Here is a 17,993-nt window from a genome sequence, read left to right on the forward strand (position 1 = left end):
ACAACGTGTGGCAGCCCAGCGTGCCCTAAAACATCCCCCCAGCCCTCGGTGGGGTGCAAGAAGCAGGGCCGGGGGGAGAAGCGGGGCGCAGGCGGTGGGAACGCGCCCGTGCACTCACCGGTGAGATAATCCAGCCCCTCCAGCAGCTTCTTCTCTCTGGAAAAATCCAACGCGAAGTTTTCAAAGGCGTCATTAAAATTGATATCTGGTATCAGAACTTGAGAGGATGCAGTTGCCATGGCGACCCTGAAAGAAAAGAAGAGCCCATCCATCCGCTTCAGGGTGCGCTCCGCTCCCGGCTCCCGGCAGCGGCGGGGTGGGCGACGGGCACGGCGCGGGCAGCCCGCGGTGACACAGCCTGGCACCGGGGAACCCCGGGGGTGACAGGGACGAGGCAATGAGGTCGGGGGGGCTCCATCCCTGGGGGTCCCGGCCCCGGCTCCCTGGGCTGGTTCCCACCACAGTGGTTTTTCCACCACTCTTCCCCACCGGGGAGCAACGGGGGCTCCCACAGCAGATGTTCAGCATCGTCGGGACCTGCCGTGCACCTCCTGCCCTGCCACCCACCGCCAGAATTTGTGCGGGGGCAGTGAGGGGGCACCTCTGCGGTCAGGGGACAGCTCGCTGTGGCCGGGCCACCAACTCGGCAGGTGTCACCCCGGCTGCCACCCCAGGGAGCCCACCTCTCGGCCACGTTCCTGGCCGTCTGCAGGAACCGCGCGTGGTCGTTCTCCTTCAGGATGTGCTCCGCCTGGTTGATGAGGACCGTCGAGCGCTCGAGACACTGCCGGCAGTTGGCGACCTGCTGGGCCAGCTTCCTCAGCTTCATCACCTGCGGCGGGAGCAGGGGGAGGCAAAGGTGCTCAGAGAGAGGCACGCGGAGGGGGGCTGCAAGCAGCCTGGCGGCCGGGACCGCCTCCGGCAGGGTCCCGCTGCTTTCTGGGGGGCACGGGGAGGGGGTTTGCGGCTGCAAGCGTTTTGCAATTAAAGGTGAGGGGCTGCAGTAAGAGGGGAAAGGACAGGAAAGGGGTCCATGGCACGGGGGAGCAGGGGCTGGAAAACTGATCCAGGCAGCAGCTTGTACCCCAAAATAGGGCACCGTGGGCTCGGCTCCATCCCCACAAGCATCCCACAAGTCCCGCGACCCCCTCTGATGCTTCGGCCCCCTTCCCGCAGGGCTCCTTGAAGGGTATTTAATGATGCCTTAAGACAGCACTGAATAAGCCATAAAGCAATAACAACGGGCCTGGTGGCACCCCTTCCTCCCCTGCAAAGTGCCCGTGCTCAGGGGAGCAAAGAAACCAGAACAAACATCATTTATTAGGGAGAAATCTCTGTGGGGGGAAAGCTCAGGTGAAAGGCCCTTAGGAACTCCTAAGTCCTCTGCTCAGCGAGGACCAAGCTGAAGGAACAAACCCAGGTCATCCCTGGCACCGCTCGTGGACTGCAAAGGTCACGTTTCTGGAGGGTCTAATGAATTAGTGCACAATCAAATAATCACAAGATTTAACCCCCTTCTTCCCGGAGAAAGGAGGTGGATCAGCACGCTGGGAACTGCACCAACAGCCGAGCTGGAAGCAAATCTCTGTCTGGAAAAGCATCTTGAGAGGGGCAACGAGGCACTTGCAAATGAAATACCAATTCCTACTGCCCTGCTCCTCTGTGCATCTGCAGCAAAGACACCCAGGGGAAGAGAAAGCGAGTTTCAGAAGCTGGGGATGTCTGAAACAGCAGACTATGAAATAATGAATCCCGCTCCAGACCTCTGCCCTTCACCTCCAAGCCACTTGAGACTTTCCTGAAAGGCACTGTGCATTAAAGTAAAACCAACAGTCCTCCAGAACGGCACCAACCGGAGAGACACCGTTTTCCCTCGCTTATTTAGCAGACACTTGCAGCCAAGCACGGTGCTGGACTCGTCCTGCCAGAACGCAGCAGCAGAGCTCCATCCCCATCCCCATCCCCATCCCCATCCCCATCCCCATCCCCGAGCTGCTCACCCGCACAGGTCTCATCCTGAGATCAATTCCTGCTTTCCTTCCTCTTTCTTTTATTATTTTTTCATTTTCCTTTTTTTTATATTTATTTTTTAGAGAGGTCGGGGAGCTTTGCAGCCCTCGCCACGCTGCCATGACAGCGGCTCCCAAAGCTGCGGGCTCGGCAGCCCCTTGCCCCCCCCACGGCACGCTGTCAGCCCGTGCCCGTGATTCGAAACGATCCGTCAAGAAGCAGAACGTGAGCCCTGGCTGCTGACAGGAGCTGCTGGAGCTGCCCTCCCCGGTGTCAGCGCTGTCACCGCGTTCACAATTAAGCAGCCTGCTAATCCCCCGGCTGGCACCGTGGCCCTGCTCCCCTTGCAGGGTGTCCTTCGGCCACCTCCTGCCCCCAGCACCGCCCCAGGACCTCGGAATAGACAGGAGAAGGGTGAAAAGCCAGCAGATGAGCTCTGAGCCGCTCCAGCTGAGGAAAAGCTCTGACATTGCACCCAAGAGCTCCCGTTGCAGCCTGAGATACGGCCGATGGAGCTCCACGGAGCCAGCGTGGCACGTACCCAGCTGCCAGAGAAGGGCCTTTGGGGTGAATTACCATGAAGTGAGGACACCAGGGCATCCTCCAGCTAGTGCCACGAGCTCTGCGATGGGCTTAGGCATCCCCTGGGATGTGCCCGCTGCACTGCCACTGCAGGAGAGGACCGGCTGTGCACCCAGCTGTGGTCTTCCTGCCAAACCTCGCTTCTCCCACCACATCCCTGCGCCCCAGGCTGTGTTTAAAGCCAGCTCAGGTGGCACACCCAGCACCTGGGGGTCTTCCGAGGTGAGAGCCCTCCTGTCTTGCAGGGAGGAGGCAGGAGGCAGCACCTTCCTGTCCCGCAGGGCTCAGGGCCGTGCGTAACGCCCGCGGGAGTGCTGCCGCACCGAGCCACCCTGCTCCGCACCCCCAGGAGAGCATCCCCGTGGAGATGTGCCCCGGCTCACCAGCATCTCACCGGGATGGGGGTACAGGGTCTAAATGATGGCATGGCTCGCCCCACATCCATTGCCTCACATCCTTGCTTCCCGGTGCACTGGAGCGTAGCTCTGGGCGAGGTAACGTGCGAGCAGGAGGATGTCAGGGTGAGAGGGGAGGCAGGAAGGGAAACACGGGGGTCAGACAAAGGCACAGACCCGACAATGAAAGCACCACCTAAAGACACGCCTGGAAGTGCGGGAATGAACGGCACGAGGAGCTGGGCTGCAGCTAAGAAGTCGCCTCGCCGGGCTGTGACAGCTGAGGGGACGCGCTCAGGCCAAGGGGACCCACGTGTACCCCCCAAATGCTCCGTCTCCGTTATATGTGACCTCTCCAAGGGTGAATAACAGGAGCCCTGAGCCCCCCCCGGCACCAAGACTGGGGGAGCTGATGTCCCGGTGGTGTGCTGGGGGCTGTGGGGAGGGCAGGGAGCAGCAGGTCCCAGCGAGCCGTGCCTCGCCGGCGGCACGTCGCGGGGAGAAGCGCTCGTCTCGGCTAGCAGCAGGCGGCACAGCTCCAAACGGCTATTTGCACAAGGAAGGGAGGCTCCTGCTGGGGCTTAATGGGCTGATGGATGGCTCGTTTTAAGAACAGCTCCGTCAGAAAAAAATAAAAAAATAAAATTCAAAGGGAGAATAAGGAAGAGAAATGGGAAGAAATGGTTCAAGAGAGGACACGGCAAGCACAGCGAGGAGAGCCCCTGCCCTTGCTGTGATGGTGTGCCTGGGTACCAGCTCCTTCCAGCCACATCCCAGCAGCGACCAGAGCCTGCAGCACTAATCCCTGAGGATTTTCCTGGGTCTCTCCCATGCATCTCCACCGCCTCGGTGCCACGTTCACCACGGGGTGCTGTGTGGTGGTGCCTGACCCCCAGCATCACCAGCCTGCTCACGGGGATACCTCCTCCTGCCGGCTGCCTCCGCTCCCAGAGGTGACAGGACACAAGCCTCAGGCCACTGCTCTGCTCCTCGCACGTTTCTCCTTGCCTCCTGCGGGTGGAGGAGCTCCATCGCACAGCTACCCAGGGCTGGAGCAGCCAATTCCCCCCGGGGACCACACGCCATCAGTACCTCCCCTGCATCCCTACCAGCTCGCAGCCTCCCCAAGCATTCGGCCCGATCAGCCCTCCTGTGGCACCCATCCTTGGAGGGCTGCAGGTCCCACGCGGTGGCAAAGGGTACGGCGAGGGGGGCAGAGACCCCCGCTGTGCCCTGCCAAACGGGTGAGCGTTGCAATGCTCTGCCTTCCCTGCACGCCCAGGGCTTTTTCGTCTATAAATGGGAGAGAGGGGGGCTCTTCTGCAGAGCAAGCCGCGACCCACGCTGCGCGTCGTGCTGTCCATCAGCGAAAGCAGCCCAGCAGTGGAAACCAAATGGGAATTCAGCAGGAGCGCAGTGCTTCTTGCTGTCTGAGCGCATCAAAGCAGCCGCAGTCTCCAGCGCTTCCTCCTTTCTGATTTTTTTTTTTTTTTTTGGTCTTTTTTTAATTCTCCAGCGTTTGCAGCTGGGGTTTCTCAGAAAGGCTGCTTGGAAACCATCGCTCGTAGGTGTTACGCTGCTGAAAGCCATGGAGAAAACCCCTCTGCTCGACCGTTCTCCAGATGTCTTGTATCTCGCCCTGCTCCTGAGCAGCTCGGAACAGAGATGCTGGGAGTCTTGCAGGAGTCTGAGGACCACAGCTAAGAAGCTGGCAGGGGCTGCACTGTGGATTTGCCTTCCCCACAGACAGGGAGCCCACGGATGGTGCACAGCGCCGCGTGGATGCTGTCACATCCCGGAGGTGTCTCTCCCAAACCCGTTCCCTGAGCATCGCTCACCGCCCTCCCGTCCTTGCTCCTGAGCAGCATCACTGAGGGGCTCCCCAAAAGCTGGAATTTAAACATCCCGAGGATGCCCAGTGTGTCCTGATCCTCCCCACACGCCCAGTCCCCCCCAGTGCCACCAGTGCCCTCTCTCGCCCCTGTTCCTCTCCTGCAGGAGCAGTGCTGGGCTTGGAGCTACATGGGCTCCAGGTTGCTCGGATGAATTTACAGGCTGCTTTGGGACACGAGTCAGGGCCTCTCTGCTCTTCCCAGAAACCAAACCTGTAGGAAAAACCAGCTCCAAGAGCCCCAGCTCTCTGCCAAGTACGGCTGAAACTGGACAACGTGGTCAGAAGACGTTAGGGGGAGAGGGTGGGAAGTGAGAGGCAGACAGACAGATGGACCAGCAGAAGGCACCGTTACATAAAATATGTTTCACGAAGTGCCTGGGATAAAAGTGCACATTTTAAAGCTTCCGCTCCTGCAGAAGGGGGTCCGTGGTGTCCCAGAGTGACGCTGGCTGGCTTTCACACATATGCACATGGCGTGACCTGCTCCCAAACCGTTGTCTGCAAAAAAAAAGCCCTGTATTTGGGGCGATGGTGCTCCCAGCAGGATGAGCTCCCTGGATTAACCGTCGGTGCTGCAGCGGCTGCACAGAGCAGGAGCCTAAAGTACGCTCAGGCTCCGTAAGGAAGGGAAACTCGCCTACGGCCACGATGCAGTGCAGAGCTCGGACGGCCCTTCAATATTAATTCCACATTATTATATGAGCAGCGCAGCGTTAGAAAAGCCCCGAGGAGGCTCTCTGGGCTGATATAATGACTGCGCCAATTTATCGTCCTCGCGGGGACAGCCCTGGGGACAGGCGGCAGCGAGGGGCACGGGGACCCGGGCGCTGCTTTGGGCGGCGCAGCTTACCTTCGTCTCCTTGATCTTGACAGCGATGACCTGCTTGCGCTGGCGGATGATCTCCATGAGCTCGTCGCACTCCTCCATCAGCTTGGCCTCGTGCATGGCCGTGTTCACCTGGGCAGGGGGAGCAGAGGCGCATGTGTTAGGGGCGCGTGCTGCAGGGCTGGCTGCGCCCTGGCGGGGTGCAGCACCCCGCCGTCACGGTGGCACCGCTTTCTGGAAAAGCTTGGGTACCACAGGTGGCCCTGCCGTGCTGCAGCTCTCATCAGCTGGGACAGCGACTGGGATGCGGGACCCCGAGCCCCTCTGCTCACCCCCACCTCCAGCCCCCCGTGTTGCAGCCGCGTCCATCAGCCCATCGCCTGGGAGCGAGCAAAGTCCGACGGCAGCCAGGCACCACCAGGGCCTCCTGCACCCTTATTTTCAGACAACGCACCGTGCTCACAGTGCCTGCTGGGCTCAGGGTGCTCCTCGAGAGCCCCTGCTCGAGAAGAGCCTTCTTCTAGCAGCCGTCTCTGAAAACCAGGAGTACCAGACGCTGCTGCAGCACCTGCTGCTCTGAAAAGCCCGATTCCTTCGTGGGGCGAAGGTTTGGCCGTGTACCCACACCATAATATCTGTGTCTTGAAGCTTTCTCCGGCTCAAGGCAAAATGCAGACCAGGACGGATCTCCCCATGGCTCCTGCCACGTGAACGGCTGGCCAAGGAGATGGTTTTGTGGCTTGGCATCCACTGAAACGTGAGGAAGGGGAGATTTCATTTGCTGTCCCATCCCCTGTGGACCAACACGGTGCCCACCGGTCAGGCAAGGCACTGCCAGCAGGTTGCATGGATCTTCAAGAGCGCAAAGCCTCCAGCTGGAGAACTGCCCTGGCCATGTCCAAGCTCCGCTAGGGCCTCCAAGAAGGTCTTCTCCCCCTCTGCATTCCTTCTCCACCTGCAGCAGCAGTGCTATCACCTCCTCCTTGCAGCTTAATTCCAAGCAAAGCAGCAAGGAAATGGCAAGAAAGCCTCAAGGTTCCCCCATTTTCCCACGTCTGCTGTCCTGCTGCCACCTGGAAGCCCGGCAGTGGTGGGAGCACGAGAACACCCTGAGCGCCCTTGGACCTCTGCTGCCTGTCCCCCCGTGAATGACTGAGCTGAGGGTTTGCTCCCTTCTGGTTCCACATTTGCACCCCGAGGGCAAACCCACGCGTCCACCCGCGCCCAAGGGGCCCTGAGGACAGGAGAGCTCCGCAGTTATCGTCCTGCTGGGTTGCTGCCCACAAAGGTTGGGCCACCGGGGCTTTGCTACCCTGCGGCCACCAAGAAAACCCCGTGAGATCAACGCTCCCGCAAAATGCCCACGTACAGTGGTGGAGGTGTCCTGCCTCGTTCAGGCTAATTAATCCCTGCTGGACCCCCTCTTCAGGCTTCGAATACACAGATTTATTACCAAAAAAAAAATCGGAAAGACATGCAAAGAGTGCAGTGAAAGCACGGGCAAAGGTTTTACTCCGCTGCCTCGGAGACAGACCGGCATCCTTTCGGGGGATGGACGGGGAAGGGGGGATGCACTTCACAGATGGGGATTTAAGCCCTGTCGCTTGAATTAAACAGTGTCCTGAAGGACGTAAATAGGTTTTCTTCGTTTTGCACTCTCAAAATGATCTGAAACAGCAGAGCAGTCTGAAGCCAACCCAGAGCTAAACACATTTGATATAAGATCTTTTTTTAAACCTGGCCAGCCGATTATGCAACGCCAAAGTGGGAGACAGCTGATGGTCTGCAAAGATAACTCCGCTGAGAAAAACAGTGGATAATCTTCCAAATCTGCTGCAAGGTAGTGGCAGGGGGTGGAAATCAAGCCCAGGATTCGCAGCCTGCCGCAATCCGTGCTGGCAGAAGGGAAGGCATCAGTGCAGCCAGAGATCGACATCCCCTGGCTTTCCCCGGAGCACAAAGTCAGGGCCAGGATTTCAGACCCACACAGACCCAAAGTCCTCCCGGAGTGGCCCTGGCCTCCCTTCTGGGAGCCGAACCACGGCAGCACAGCCTCCCGAGCACCAAGGGCGGACCTGTGCCGAGCCTGGGGCCTGGCACAGCCCCGCGGTGCCCGCAAATAGCTCCAACGCAGCCCCCGGCCTGCGGCAAAGCGCGGAAGGGCAAGGATATTTTCTGCTTCACACTTCAGCGTGCTCTCTCTAAAGCTGCCTCTGAAGGCCAGGACCGCATATTTAGTACGGCTGAGAAATGGATTTGGACTGTTATTTTAGGCAGAACGACTGACAAAGCTGAAAGCTCCTAAACAGTGTGGGAAACGACAGCCGGGAGGTCTGAAACTTCCAGAATCCACACGAAATACCGGGCTGCTTTTAACGTCAGAGGTCTGTCCATTCGGACGTTGTGGATGGATGCAGACACAAGTCTCTCAAAGACGCAAATGCCCTCAAACTCGGGGCCTGTCTCAGCTCCTTCCTACCCCTGCACTGAGCTGCAGCTGACGGTGATCTGCGGCTGCTGCGGGCGCTCACGGCGCTGCCGGCACTCCCAGAACAAAACGCTGCTGCTGCCTGCGGGAAAGGCAGAGCCTTTTGAGAGGCAGGTGGTAAAGAACAAAACGCAGCTCCCCGTGTAAACGCCTTTTGTCCTGCACGCTGTGCCATGGGGAAATTATCCCACTCGGTGCGTGCAGCATGCTCGCATCCTCACATCCCCGCATCCCCCCGTCTCTGCACCCCTGCGTCCCTGCCAGCTGCTTGGGTGATGAGGCAGCTCCAGGATCACGCACGGGAAGCTGCAGGGCTGGCATCCCCCCAGCCAGGGCCCAGGGAGAAGTGTCGGTCTGCTGGAGGGTCCCCTGCAGAGGGACCTGGGCAGGTTGGGTCGATGGGCAGAGGCGAATGGGATGAGGTTCAACGTGGCTAAGCGCTGGGCACTTTGGCCACAACAACCCCATGCAGTGCTATAGGCTTGGGGCAGAGCGGCTGGAAAGCTGTGCAGAGGAAAAGGATGAGGGAGGTCGATTTCCTTGCAGATAACTAGCGGTAACCGGGATCTGACAGATAGCTAGGGTCTAACTTCTCGCAGTGATGGGACCAGAGGGAATGGCCTCAGGTTGCACCAGGGGAGGTTCAGGTTGGAAATGAGGAGACATTTCTGCTCAGAAAGAGCAGCCAGGCACTGGGACGGGTTGCCCAGGGAGGTGGTGGAGTCACCGTCCCTGGGGGTGTTCAAGGAAAGGTTGGACGTGGTGCTTGGGGACATGGTTTGGTGGGTGACAGTGGTGGTAGGGGGGTGATTGGACCAGATGATCTTGGAGGGCTTTTCCAACCTTAACGATTCTCTGGTTCTATAAACAACCATCATGTTTGCTCAAGCCCTGGCAAAGCTCCCCTGAATCCACGTCAGTGATCCCTGCAGCAGACCGGTGTCTTTTCTCCCCGGAAAGGTTCTGGTTCAAGGATCCGCCGCTCAATTTAGCACCGAGAAATCGATAGCCTGTTAAGAAGAAACTAATTGCAACAGCCGCTCTCCATGTATCACTTCAGCAAACAAAGCCACAAATTAATTTGCTATTAACGGCTATATGCCCTTTGAAACAACCGTAAGGTGTTAGCTGCCTTCTTCCCCTCGAGTGCTGCTCACGGGAGCGCATCGCAGCCATGGCCACGGGCGCTCCCCGCGAGCTCGCCCAAGCGCTTCCCTCGGAAATGCAAAAAAAGGATGCCTGACTGCACACCGCCAACACAAAGGGTTTTACAGACCAAGTGGTCAAAGCAGCAAGGTCGGCCGAGCCCCTTTCTTCAGCTGGATTAAAGGTGATCTCCTGTCTTCTGCCGACGCTTCCCTGTAATCCCCTGGACAAAGCCTTTCCCACTTGCTGCTGGCTTTAGCCCGCTATTCTGCCACAGCCAGCAGGGCTCGGGCAGGCGAGATTGCAATCGGCGCCTCTGACAGCAGGAAGGAAGCAGGGAGGCAATCCGTGCGTGTTTGGGAGGAGGAAGGGACGCGAGGAAGAAGATTAGCTGCTGCAGACGAGGGTGAGGCTCGATGAGGCAGCAGAGAGGGGCGGATGGGCGGCCTGCAGGCGTGTGGAGGGAAGGGCAAAACAACCCTTTCCCTGTGCCCAGGGTGGATGGGATGGGACAGGGGCTTAAACTGCAGCAGGATGGCTTCACGTTGCCTTGCTGAGATGCCGGAGGCTGTGGAAGAGGCGGCATCTCCATCGCATGTCCAGGACAGTGGGACAGCCGTTGTCACCCCTTTACTCCTCGTTGGTGATGCCCTGATTCAACGTCTCCATTGTGGAGCACGTGAAAGGCTCAGAGAGGAGCAGGATGAGAGGGGCTCTGCCCTGGCTTGCAGCGAGTTACACAGCAAAACGGGGAGACAGTGGCTGGAGGCAACGCAGGGATGTCTCCCTTGTACAGCAAAGGTCAGGCAAACATGCTTGTGCTGGTAGTGATGGGAAATGACGGCTATGCCAAAGCACTAAGGAGTGAGGAGACTCAAATGAGTCAGGATTTCACCGGCAGGATCAGCCTCAGCAGCTCTGCTTCAGGTGCCTTGCACCCAGAGGGTCTGTTCCCCCCAGGGCTGAATGGGAGGTGACGGGAACGCCGGCTGCATGCCCTGGGTGGGAGGGCTGCACCAAAAAGCACCTGCCCTGGCCCCGCTGAGGACCTGCTTCACTCACTCCCTTACTTCCAGATGCTCCCAGCATCGCTGCCTGTGCTCCAGCTGCTTGGCTTCGCCCCTGGGATGGGGACCTGCTGCAGCCAACAGCATCCCCCAGGTGGGAGCACACCCCACCTCGAAATCCCTGCAAGCAGCTGCGGGCTTCACACCGCGTCCTCGCCAGCACCCGCAGGAACTTCACTTACAGGAGCACGTCTCTGTTTGTTCAGCCAGCCGGGAGGATGGAAGATGGATGGGTCCTGCTCTGTGGGCAGCTCCCTGGGAGCCAAGCTTCCCCCATGCTGCAGACAAGGACTTTCCAGCACTCAGCCCCCGTCCGCCTCCTCATCGGGCTCCAGCCAAGCTCCAAAGGGAAGAGGGCCACACCTGACCGCAGGGGGATGCTACAAAACACAGCCTCTGGCCTGTAGAACTCCTCCCGTCACACCGCTGCCCCCCGCTCCCTCACACCCCACCAGCTCCTGGTGAGTCCTGCATCGTTTGGGACTGACCTCTCCGAAGCGTTTCAGCCTTGGCAATGCCTCCCACCAACCCTCTCCATCAGCTACCCTCACTCCTTCCCACTCCATCCATGGTCCCGCTGCTTGGGAAAGGAGATGGGAGCAGTCCCGTGCACCCCGTCAGCCGAACCGAGAGCTCCCTGGTGCCCCCTCCCCACCCCTGCTCATCCCCAGGCTGCTCTCACCAACCTCCACTTGCTGGCAGATCTGTATCAGCTTGGCCATCTGGTTTTCCAGTTCGCTGTTGCGTTTAACCAAGTTGGTGAGATTCGTCTCCAGGGTTTGCTGTGAGTCCAGACAACCGGGAGGAGAGAGAGAGAGAAAAAAAAAAATAACAAAAAACAACGTAAGATGAACAAAGCCAGAGGACTGCCACCACCAAACCAGACCATTTGCCACCCGACGCGCTGCCTGAGGGAGCAAAAACTTGGATAACTTTGGGCAAAGGTCTTGCTGCCAAGCGCTGCCCAGACCCGGCAGAGTTTGGCCGCTCCTTGCCAGCACGTCCTGCCTTTTTGTGCGGGTATAAAGAGCTATTCTGCTGCGATTTCCAGCCAGGAAGTCTGCCTGCTGGGAATGAATAGCTGCTATTCTCCATCCGTGCTCTCCCCTCATCATCCTCTGGTGGTGATGGAGGCGAAGGGCTGGGAGCAGCCTGGGGGCTCTGCCCGCCGGGGCTCACCCCGTGCCGCCCCAGCTCCCCGGGCGGGCTGCTTCTGGCTGTGCCCCTGGGGCTGTGCTGCCTCCAGGGAGGAGAGCACAAGCCGGCAGAGTGCGGAGGAAGAGCCCGCTTGAACAGATCTTGCTATCTGTGGACACACAGTGGACTGGCATTTTTTTGGTATCAATAATTTAAGCGACACTGCATTGCCATTAAAATCCGTGGTTTCGCTAAGAGAAAATGTTTTATAGCAAAGCGCTCGCTACCTGTTGCACCGCTTGTCGTGAAACTGATAGCCTATTAATATTTTAAACTCCAGGGCCGAGAGAGGATCCCTGCGGTGTTTTATTCATACTCGGCTAGAAAGCGCGGTCCAAGGCTTTCATCAAGGCTCCAGCAGACCCATAAACATCTGCACGCATGGATAATTTGGGGTCTAGCTAGCCAAGAGAACTTGAATCATAGTCATAAAGCACAGGCAAAGCATTAATTCCTGAAAACCACTGGCTCCTAAAATACTCGAAGCTCACTCGCAAGCCTGCAAATTGCTAGCCAATGGCTGGTAAAGCAGAGCACAGAAACAGGCCTGAAAAATGCAGTGAAGCCCTGGGTGCCTTCATTAAGCTGGAAGTGCTTTGCACAACAATGCTGCATCGATAATGAAAAAGCCAGCTGCTAACCGCTCCTGCCACCGCCTTTCCTTACAGCTCAATATTATTAAACATAATCTCGCTAAAGCACTGAACGTTCAACTTGCTAATTATCTTCCTCATCACCGACTCGGCTGCACTGAAGTCGCAGCTTTGAAATCGCGGCCGATCCGCTTTCATGTTCCCGGGCTGCTGGCAGAGGGCAAGAGGGGGAGGCAGAAACGAGCTCGAGGAGCGCGCTTTGAAGCACACGAGCCCAAAACACGTTTGCAGCATCCCGAGTTTGCCAGGGACAGTGTCACTGCTCCCCCGGCCACGAACACACAGCGTTTACCCGTTCATTAAGCGCACGCCGGTGGCGCAGGGACGCTGCAAGCAGCCGGCAGTGTTTGAGTGGTATTGGTGATGGCGTGAACGGGGAGCGCCCGAGCGCCTCTCTTGCTGCTCCCTGCCTTTGCAGGGCTTCCTTCGAGAGGCACAGCTGGCTCCTGCTGCTGCTGCAAGCCCTCCTGCAGCACCTGAACACAGAGATGCGACCACTGCCTTCTGCTCGCTTTGCTGAAAAGCGGGAAACGTGCAAGGAGCTTTGATTATACCGGCTGGTTATTTTGCAGGTACGTATAAATCCCAGCAATTACAGGGGGTTTGTTAAATTGCATTATAGAACACTCATAATTTCCTCAAACATCCACCTTCTGGCCTGAAATGCAGAATATTTGATTTCTCTCCAATCAGGAGAAGCGAAAAAAAGAGATAAAAGGGGAACACCACCGCGTCCTTGCGCCACATTGATTGGCACCGGGTAGCGTTTCCCAGGCTGCAAGCATAGCGAGGACCAGGCGAGAAGCAAACCTCGACCTGCAGCACTGACAGAGCAGCTCAAGGGCTGCACCTGATTTACCCGCAGGTGACCAGATGCAAAACAAATACACTGGGCTGAACGGCACGACACGGGTATACCAACAATTCCGCTCACAATTTGCGGCTGCTGCGCTGGAGCCTCGGGGGCTGCGGGGTCGGATCCTGCAGGCACTGAGCACGAAGCTCCGCTCCGCCGGTGCAAAGCCCTGGGAGCGAGGGGCAGGAGGGTCTGGATGAAGGCTGCGGAAACACTGAGACGTGGAGTGCAAAGGGTGGGGGCTCTTACTGGGGGCCTAGACTGCAGATCACTTGCAGCCAGCCCAGTTCAAATGGGCAGTGGGAGAGGGCTCCCCCCCAAACGAGCTTGGCAACAAGGCTTGGGAGGACGGCACTGGGACCTGCCTTGCTGCAGGGCTTCCAAACTTATCTCCATGCAGAGGCCGCCAAAACTGGGGAGGGTTTACTCAGTGATTTATCTGGGGGTTGCTGTTGTTGCCCTTGTTCATTTATAATTGTTTTTGATGGGGGATGGACGTCCCTGCCCCCTCCCTCCACGCGCCGCAAACACGAAACACATGGGTGCGCATCAGTGCACGCATGCACAGAAGCCAGAGCAGATGGGAAACGCTTCCTCCACGAGCTGGCACGGCTCTGGGGCCGTGGCAGGTCCAGGGCATGGGGACGGATGCTCCTGCCCCGTCTTCCTCCCCGTGGTAGCACTGAGCCGGGGCTGCCTGCTAGTTGCTGACTCCGGTGCTGGTAGCAACACATCTCTCTGATGCAACGCTTGTAACCAGCTCCCAGGAAAAAAAAAATAATAAAAAAATCAGGGGGGGAAATATGATAAGGCAGCCAGCTGCCTTTCTACGCTAAGAGAATTTCAGCAGACAAAAGGACAAGTGACAGAAAGACATGACTGAGCCTGCCGAGCGGCTCCGGCGCAGCTCCCGCGTTGTGACATTAATGCATTTTAAGTCGCTTTGCAGCAAAACGTACCCAGTAAAAGCTGAAATAAAATGCCAGCTTTCAGTGCCTGCTATCACCTTAAACAGCAGAGCTGACCTAGAAAATGAAGCAATTTGTCCTGTCGGTATTTCTAATTGTGCTGAAGAGAGGCTGGAGAAGGCTCGACTGTCCCATCAAGCCAGGTCCCCTGTCCCCAGCTGGGCGTCCCCAGCCCACCCCTGTCACCCCACGCACGCCAGAGCAAGACCTGGGGCTGGGCCCTGCTCTCAATGCTGCAAATCCATCGTTGCCATGGCCTCGCTCCCACTTTGCAAGGAGATAAAGTAGAGGAAAGCCTCAGCCCGGAGCGCAGAGGTGAAGCTTTGCTGGGCTGAGCAGGGAGGGGAGAGCCAGGGGAGGACAGATCCCAAACACGTGTCCTCCGCAGAGGCTTTCAAAGCAGCCTGCATTAGCATATCCTTATTCAACGTCTGCTTGGGAATTGATGTTTAGGAGAGAAAAAGATGAGCAAAAAAGCTCAAGTAAACAGGGGTAACTGAACGCAAAGAAAAATGCAGCTGTGCGTTGCGCCGTTGCCTAATTAGCAGATCTTGGGTTGGAGTCTCGGTGCTTTTCAAGCATCTTCTTTCGGCCTGAGCTCACCAGCACTGCTCTAACTCACCCTCCTCCTGCCTTGCTGGCCGTGCCGTGCCGTGCTGTGCCGTGCTGGTGGCCCCGTGGCCACCTCCCCAGGGAGCCCACCCCAGGTCCCCGTGGCACCGGAGCTGCACGCCCCACGCCGTGGGACACACGGTGCCGGGGCGCTCCTGCCCGACCCCGTCTCTTGCCTGTCTCCTACATGAGAAACGCCCCCAAAGGGCACTGCCTCGCGGCCCTGCAGGACACGTGCTGGTGGAAAGGGCCTGCAACCCAGAGGAAGGCACGGAGCAGGGCAGGGAGGAGAATTTTCTGCCTCCAGATGTTCTTACCCCAAAAGCATCCGTTTGTGACATGAAGACATGAAGGCAGCAGCCGCGCCTCCTCTTGGATATGCAAAGGGCAAGCTGGAGACCAAGGGGCAAGTGGCCAGGGCTTCTCCCCAGGCACCTCTCCCTCCCCATTTCCCTGCCACCAGCCAAGGCTGCTCGGGACACAGCAGCCTTTAGGGGCTCCTTCATAAAGAGCGGAGAGGACTCCGCAGCAGCGGAGACGGGGTAATGAGAAGGGGCTTGTTTACCCTGCTCAGGAAATTCCTCTCCTCCCGCGGCTTCACATGAGCTCCGGTTTTTGGCAGGTCAGGAGGGGGAATGGAAACCGCGCAGCCAGCGCTCGCAAGGAGAATTATAGCAATCGCGTTCGATTTACACAGACGTGTCTGGGGCAGCCTGAAAGCCCCGCAGTCGGCGCGGGGAGGCACTTAAAACGAGAGGACGCCTCGTATCCTCGCTCGCCCAGGTTCCTGAGGCTGCCAGCGCTGCGCGAGCGGCTTCGTTTGCGCTTCTGAAGCCTGCCCAGCAGCACGGCAGCCTCGGACCTTGCCAGCGAGAGCCTTGTGCCGCAGCCTCTGCCTTGCACCGCCGCCGGGGAGCCTCCTCTCTTCCAAGGGATTTGAGAACACCCGACGTTTTTTTCCATGATGCTTTCTGGAAACGCAGCGCGCCTCTGAAAGCACATTTCATCCTTCTGGCAAACCACCGCTGGGGAACAGTAGCAGCAGCCAGCGCTTGCCCCGGATGGAAGCTCCTGGAAAAGGGACCTTAAGGATGAGACGCCCCAGGATGTTGAGCTGCAAAGCTTCGCAGGCTCTGGAGCACCTCCTGGACGTGTCCCCTGACCTGCAGAGGCGTTGTGTGCATTGGCAGCTGGGAACCAGGTCAGCTCTGCCACCCAGCCAGCTTTCCACAAACCAAAGCTCACCACTTGTCAATGGGAGCGAGGCAGGGGCCATGCTGGCCTTCTCCCAAAAACCCTCTCTTTCACTCCTTTGCCCCCAGAACATGACAAAATGCTTCTGCTCCTGCAGAGAGGCAATCTGAGGAACGGGGTAGGGGAGAGCTCGCTAATTCTGTAAATCAGAGCTATCTGTACAGTTCCAAGGGACAGAAAAAAATATCTCACGAAATAGTTTCATGTTGTCATTTCTCCAAAACTGCTGATTAGTTGCAGACTCGGTCTGAAGCATCTTCTTGGCAGGTTTTGCTGTCTGGCTGCTTAGCGTGCGTCTCTAGGACTTACATTTCCCCTGTTTGCTCTCTCTGTCCCTGCGGTACTTAACAGGAACAGGGGCTCTGCTTCCGAAATTACTCCTTCAGGCAAAGATCCTGTAAGAGCCCCAACACCTGCAAGTCCTTGGCTCGAGTCATCCTCTTCGAGAGATGAGCAATGGCCGTGTTGAACCAGCGGGGATGGATAAACTCTGGCTGCTGGAGCTCGTCCCCACCAGCACGGAGCCCAGAGAACGAGCTGTCCCCTGGCGAGCTGCGTGGACCTCTTTTCCTGGGTAAAATGAGCAAAAGGCCAAGAAGGAGCCAGCTGATATTCCTCTCCGTTACGGGGTGGCCAGACCTCCTCAAGCCGCCCGCGATCAAGCGGTGTGAAGAAATGCTCTCCAGCAGGAAGCCCCGAAGACGGTAACGCATGTGCTGGTGACCCAGCTCCCTCTGGGCACATCAGAAGGGATGCTCAGAAGAGGTTTACAACCGAGGTTTACAGCTGCATCAGAGCCGAGGAGCCGGGCCGGAGCTTTTGCTCCTCTCCCCAGATGAGCAGGGTGCCCTGGTGCGACGCTGCCACTGCCGACCTCCAGAGCATTGCAAACAAATTAAGAGATCAGAAGAACAAGGGTTGCTGGAGACACAGAGAAGCCTGCAAGTCAGCTAGGCAGGGGGAAGAACCTGGGGACCAAGCTGGATGCGAAGCCTGGGGCAGCACTGAGCCACCCTGCAGCAGTCGTGCCCCACAGCCTGACCCTGCGTGGGGTGCTCCTAGGAGCATCGCTGCAGTGCCTGCGTGGGGCTGGCTCTGGCTGGAAACCCACCCGTGTAGCCAAGACACAGCGAGACCTTCAACCCCGGGGCAGCCAGAGCGGTCCCAGCACCCACAGCAGCCTGACAAACCCACGGAAAGGATCTGCCCCCCCCCATCCCTGCAGCTTCCCTCCCAGAAAACAACCACAGAGATGAGCCCGGAGGACAAGGCATCTCCAAGGGCTTTACCCTCATCCTCAGTGAGGTCCTCAGCAAGGCTGGGTTCAGGGCTGGACCACAACCCTGACCTTCATCCCCCTGCCCTGCTGCCCTCACCTTCCAGCCGAAAACAGGGCAGCTACAAAGGGACCAACGAGGCACTGCAGGGCTCGCCTGACGAACGCTTATCCAACGATACGGCAGAACGGCACATGGCTTATTTGGGTCCTTCAGTGTTTACATCCTTTAATCTTTTCAAAGCCATTCTTCTGCTATGGGATATTATCATGGTTTTCTGTACCACTGCAGCACTGTTGAAAATTGTTTAAATATTTTATTAAATTCATCCCGACTGTGACAAGTCGGTTTTTATTCCTGAAGCCATCTAACCATTATCTGGTTGTTTGAGCTGTCCTACTTAAATACTCCAAAAGATTTCACTCCCCTGTTCAGGCTGTGTGCTTTTCAACCTAAAAGGATGTGATTTTCAGACATCTTATTAAATTTGCTACATTTGATGTAAAAATTCCCAAGCTATGGTGAGACCTGAGCTTATTTGTTTACCTTCCACTACTTTTATTTACTCCTTTAAAAAGAGCGGAAGGAAAAGATTTCCACTGCTCCAAGCAATGCCTTTTTTTTTCCTAGAATTGTTCCTCTAATGAGTAATTCCACCTCACTATCTTCAAACCCAGTAGCAGGAGGTGCAGGGGGCTGTTTCCTGATGCTCTGTGCTAAGCACAACCAGCAGACACAGGACCCAAGGAGGAGCAACCTCCCCCATCT

The 17,993-nt window shown here is 57.6% G+C and overlaps 1 protein-coding gene across 2 annotated transcripts in view; it reads right to left on the reverse strand.

The window, feature by feature from the left end:
- Positions 1-17,993, reverse strand: part of MID2 (midline 2) — a 67,643-nt gene that overhangs the window by 10,907 nt on the left and 38,743 nt on the right. For both annotated transcript variants that reach the window (XM_035325221.1, XM_035325223.1), the window contains exons 3-6: positions 11,095-11,190; positions 5,732-5,839; positions 684-832; positions 119-246 (exon numbers count right to left, since the gene is read on the reverse strand). In XM_035325221.1, the coding sequence (XP_035181112.1) occupies positions 119-246; positions 684-832; positions 5,732-5,839; positions 11,095-11,190 (481 nt within the window). The remainder of the gene's footprint in view (positions 1-118; positions 247-683; positions 833-5,731; positions 5,840-11,094; positions 11,191-17,993) is intronic.

This window comes from Oxyura jamaicensis, chromosome 4 (genome assembly GCF_011077185.1).
Source record: "Oxyura jamaicensis isolate SHBP4307 breed ruddy duck chromosome 4, BPBGC_Ojam_1.0, whole genome shotgun sequence".
Lineage (NCBI taxonomy): Eukaryota > Metazoa > Chordata > Aves > Anseriformes > Anatidae > Oxyura > Oxyura jamaicensis.